The sequence below is a fragment of the Halichoerus grypus genome, chromosome 3 (genome assembly GCF_964656455.1).
Source record: "Halichoerus grypus chromosome 3, mHalGry1.hap1.1, whole genome shotgun sequence".
NCBI lineage: Eukaryota > Metazoa > Chordata > Mammalia > Carnivora > Phocidae > Halichoerus > Halichoerus grypus.
The window spans coordinates 144,979,463-144,984,183 of record NC_135714.1 but is presented as its reverse complement, the minus strand read 5'-3'; the positions used below and the strand labels follow the sequence as shown (position 1 = coordinate 144,984,183).

The window sequence follows — 4,721 nt, the reverse complement described above, 5'->3', positions numbered from 1 at the left end:
AGGAAGTCCAGAGATAGGGAGTTTATTCCTGCTGTGGCTACTCTTTTGTGTCACGAGGGACATAGACCCCTCTATCATGTTCCACCATAGCTGGTGTGTGGCTTATATTCTTAAGGTTATTTCATAGATGAAACTTCATTCTTTTTTTTTAAAATTTTTTTATTGTTATGTTAATCACCATACATTACATCATTAGTTTTTGATGTAGTGTCCCATGATTCATTGTTTGTGCATAACACCCAGTGCTCCATGCAGAACGTGCCCTCTTTAATACCCATCATCAGGCTAACCCATCCTCCCACCCCCTCCCCTCTAGAACCCTCAGTTTGTTTTTCAGAGTCCGTCGTCTCTCATGGTTCGTCTCCCCTTCCGATTTCCCCCCCTTCATTCTTCCCCTCCTGCTATCTTCTTTTTTTTTTTCTTAACATATATTGCATTATTTGTTTCAGAGGTACAGATCTGTGATTCAACAGTCTTGCACAATTCACAGCGCTCACCATAGCACATACCCTCCCCAGTGTCTATCACCCAGCCACCCCATCCCTCCCACCCCACCCCCCACTCCAGCAACCCTCAGTTTGTTTCCTGAGATTAAGAATTCCTCATATCAGTGAGGTCATATGATACATGTCTTTCTCTGATTGACTTATTTTGCTCAGCATAACACCCTCCAGTTCCATCCACGTCATTGCAAATGGCAAGATCTCATTCCTTTTGATGGCTGCATAATATTCCATGGTATATATATACCACATCTTCTTTATCCATTCATCTGTCAATGGACATCTTGGCTCTTTCCACAGTTTAGCTATTGTGGACATTGCTGCTATAAACATTGGGGTGCACATATCCCTTCGGATCCCTACATTTGTGTCTTTGGGGTAAATACCCAGTAGTGCAATTGCTGGATCGTATGGTAGCTCTATTTTCAACTTTTTGAGGAACCTCCATACTGTTTTCCAGAGTGGATGAACCTTCATTCTTAAGGTTATTTCATTGGCTGCTAATGGTTCTAGCCATCATGGCCATATTCCGGAATAAAGTAAGAAGAGGAAAAAAAGGCAAATATGTACCATTTCAGTTGTATTTCCTCCATCTAAGGAGGCTTTGTAGAAATTCTACCAACTTCTGCTTATTTCTCAATGGCCAAACTTGTTACAAAGCCATGCCTACCCACAGGGCTGTTAGAAAATACAGGCTTTTAGTTGGGCACATTGCACTATCCTTTAATACAGGCAGTGATAAGGAAGAATGAGTTAATGGATATGGAGGTGGTAATTAACAGTCTCCTCTACAGATACCTTCTTCCTTGTCTTCATCTGCCTAAATTCTATCTGTCCTCCAAATTCAGTTTATGGTCCATCTTTTCATGAAGGCTTCTCAACTACTTCAGTTGTGTAACTCTACCTTTATCTCCTGTTGGACTCTATCTCCTGTTGGACTCTGAATTATAAATTTATTTCATAATTATCTAGGTCAAGAGCAAACCCTTGTTTCACCCACCAGACTGAAAGTCCCTGGACATAGGAACTGTGTTAAATGCCTTTGTACCTTCTTTTTTTTTTTTTTTTTGCCTTTGTACCTTCTTAAAGCATACATCCACCTTCTGCATAAGCAGATGTTCAGGAACACTTGTTGAAGAAAGAGGGCATTACAACAGCCCTGACTTTATATTAAGAGGCTATATGGGAACATGAGAGTTTGTATAGAATGATTGGGATGTGGTGAGTTTCTATCTTAGCCCTCCATGATTCAGAATTTCTGCTGATTGTTTCATAAATGCAAATACCGTATATGGCCAAGAATAGGCCTTGGAAAATGTTGCTCTGTTTTGATCAGATAACTAAAGTCATAGAATTTTTTTTCTATGCATATAGAAAAGAAGATATGCATATTATGTGCAAGTTATTATGTTATTTTCCTGTAGAAACTTGTTCAGAGCTGAGTGCAAGTGATTCTTACTTCTGCTATGAATTACAAAATTTGTTCCTTTTTAAATTTTTTTTGCCTACATTTACACAGCTATTTCAGAGTTATTTAAGATGATGGGGAAGTGTGGATAGATGGAATATTAATTTTATTTAATCATGAGCTTTTTTTTTTTTTTAGTGGGCTCCATGGTAGGCCTGAGCTCACCACCCTGAGATCAAGACCTGAGCTGAGATCAAGATGTGGATGCCTAACCGACTGAGCCACCTAAGCACCCCAAGTTTGTTGTTGTTGTTTTTTAATGCTCTCAAACCTCTGCTAAAGGCAAGCAGAATTGAATTTAATCAGATTAAGTTAATTGGACTAGATTATTGACATAAGTGATAGAGCAATTATTTCTGATGCTTTCTGTAACAATTTTATTGTTTCTTTAACAAGGCAAAATTTCAAAAGATTAACTCTAGCTGTTTAAATGATAAAAAGGATCTGTTAGCTCCTGGAGAAATACCCAGAGATTTTAGAAGAGGAAGATAATCAATTTATAGCCAAAGCCTTAAAAATTTAGGTTTTAATGCTTTGGCAGACTCTTTAGATCCAACCCTGAGGGTAAATGTAATGTCTCATTACTTTTAATCAATTTTAATATAGTAGAAAAATTAATTGGTGTTAATGAAGTATCTCATATATAGAGTTATCAACTGAACGTATTTACTGATTCTAATTTATAATATAACAGATTTGAGACTAGTTATTGGTAACCTGTTACCAAAATTTGAAGTATATTAGAATTAGAAAATTTGTATGGACACTTTCTGGAAGCAGAGATTAAATATCAAATGATTTCCAGATGACACTTCGAAGCCTCTTAGTAACAAGAATTAATCCTCTACTTGATTCTGGTACTATGCATATCTATAAATTGTAGTGAGAGCTAAGAATAGTCTTTAATAGGCTACTAACTTCCAATTCCAGGATGTACTTTGTTTTTAACATTAATATCTACCTTTTTATTTATCCCAAAATGATGTTTTAGGTGATAAAACTCATCTTACTTAAATATCACACTATTTAACAACATGGTAAAAATGCCTTAGGTGTGGATGTGCTCAGTAAATATTTATTAAATGTTTATTCAGTTTTGTGTTTGAGGTGATTTCAGATAAAACTCTATATTAAAATAATAGCAGATAACAAGAGATGATAAGATAAAGAATACATATTGTAGTGATACCAGACCAGCTTGGTTTCCACTATGATACATGGGCCATTACTTGATATGAGATGAGACAAAAGACCCAGATTCCAAGGTCCAGGATTTTATTTCTGACACGTGGCAGGTAATGACAGCAATCATTGTATTTTTCAAATTAGTGTGATTTTGCAGCTTCTTTTTACTGTGTCTTTACATGTTGTATTTACATAAAATTTTAGATTTTGTATAATGTCATTTGAAACTGTTTCATCAAAAAGGTCAACTACAAGCTTGTGGAATGTGCCCTTTCTTTTTCTTTCTTTATTTTTTTAAGATTTTATTTATTTATTTGAGAGAAAGTGAATGAGACAGAGCATGAACTGGGGAAGGAGGGGCAATGGGAGAGGGAGAAGCAGACTCCCCACTTAGAGCAGAGAGTCTGATGTGGGGCTCGATCCCAAGACCCTGGGATCATGACCTGAGCTGAAGGCAGACACTTAACTGACTGAGCCACCCAGGCGCCCTGTGACTTTTTATCTAACATATAAACCATCACTGCCTCCCTCAGATTTGATGGAGCCCTGACAAAATTCCAGATCAAGCTGGTGTCCTATCCCCACATTCACTTCCCTCTGCTCATATATGCCCATCATCTCTGCTGAGAAAGCCTACCATGAACAGCTTTTTGTAACAGAGATCACCAATGCATGCTTTGAGCCAGTCAACCAGATGGTGAAATGTGACTCTCGCCATGGTAAATACATGGCTTGTTGCCTGTTGTACTGTGGCGATGTGGTTCTCAAAGCTGTCAGTGCCACCATTGCTACCGTCAAAACCAAGTACAGCATCCAGTTTATGGACTGGTACCCTACTAGCTTCAAAGTTGGCATTAATTACCAGCCTCCCACTATGGTATCTTGTGGAGATCTGGCCAAAGTACAGCGAGCTGGGTGCATGCTGAACACCACCTCAGCCACTGCTGGGGACTGGGCTCACCTGGACCATAAGTTTGACCTGTATATGCCAGGTGTGCCTTTGTTCACTTGTATGTGGGTGAGGGTATGGAGGAAGAAGAGTTTTCTGAGACCTGGGAGGACATGGCTACCCTTGAGAAGGACTACAAAGAGGTTGGTGTGGATTCTGTTGAAGAAGAGCATGTAGAAGAAGGAGAGGAATACTAATTACTATTCCTTTCAGCCTTGCAGCACGTGACACTCAGAACTTTAGCTTTAACATTAGCTGACAGGCACTGAAGCTTTCTGGTTAGATTGTCTTCATCACGCATGAGTGGGGAGAGGGGCAGAGGGAGAGGGTTAGAGAGAGAGAATCCCCAGGCAGACTCCCTGGTGAGTATGGAGCCCAACGTGGGGCTTGATCCCAGGACCCTGAGATCATGACCAAGCCAAAATCAAGAGTTGGCCACTTAACTGACTGAGCTACCCAGGCGCCCCTAGATTGTTTTCACTTTTAACTGTGATCATGTCTTTTCCATGTGTATATGTAAGATTTTTCCATCATGTCTCAAAGTAAAGGCTTTAAGAAAAAAAAACTGTGGTTACTTTGATTGAGTCACATAGACATCTTTGAGTTGCATTAGCCT

General features: G+C 39.0%; 1 protein-coding gene across 1 annotated transcript; it reads left to right on the top strand.

The window, feature by feature from the left end:
* Positions 1 to 3,669: 3,669 nt before the first annotated feature.
* Positions 3,670 to 4,302, top strand: LOC144381307 (tubulin alpha chain-like; the record flags this gene model as incomplete). The annotated part of the gene is given in 3 exon segments (XM_078068249.1): positions 3,670 to 3,755; positions 3,757 to 4,136; positions 4,139 to 4,302. Coding segments are annotated over 3 exon segments (630 nt in total), but the record flags the coding sequence as incomplete, so codon positions are not given.
* Positions 4,303 to 4,721: the final 419 nt, after the last annotated feature.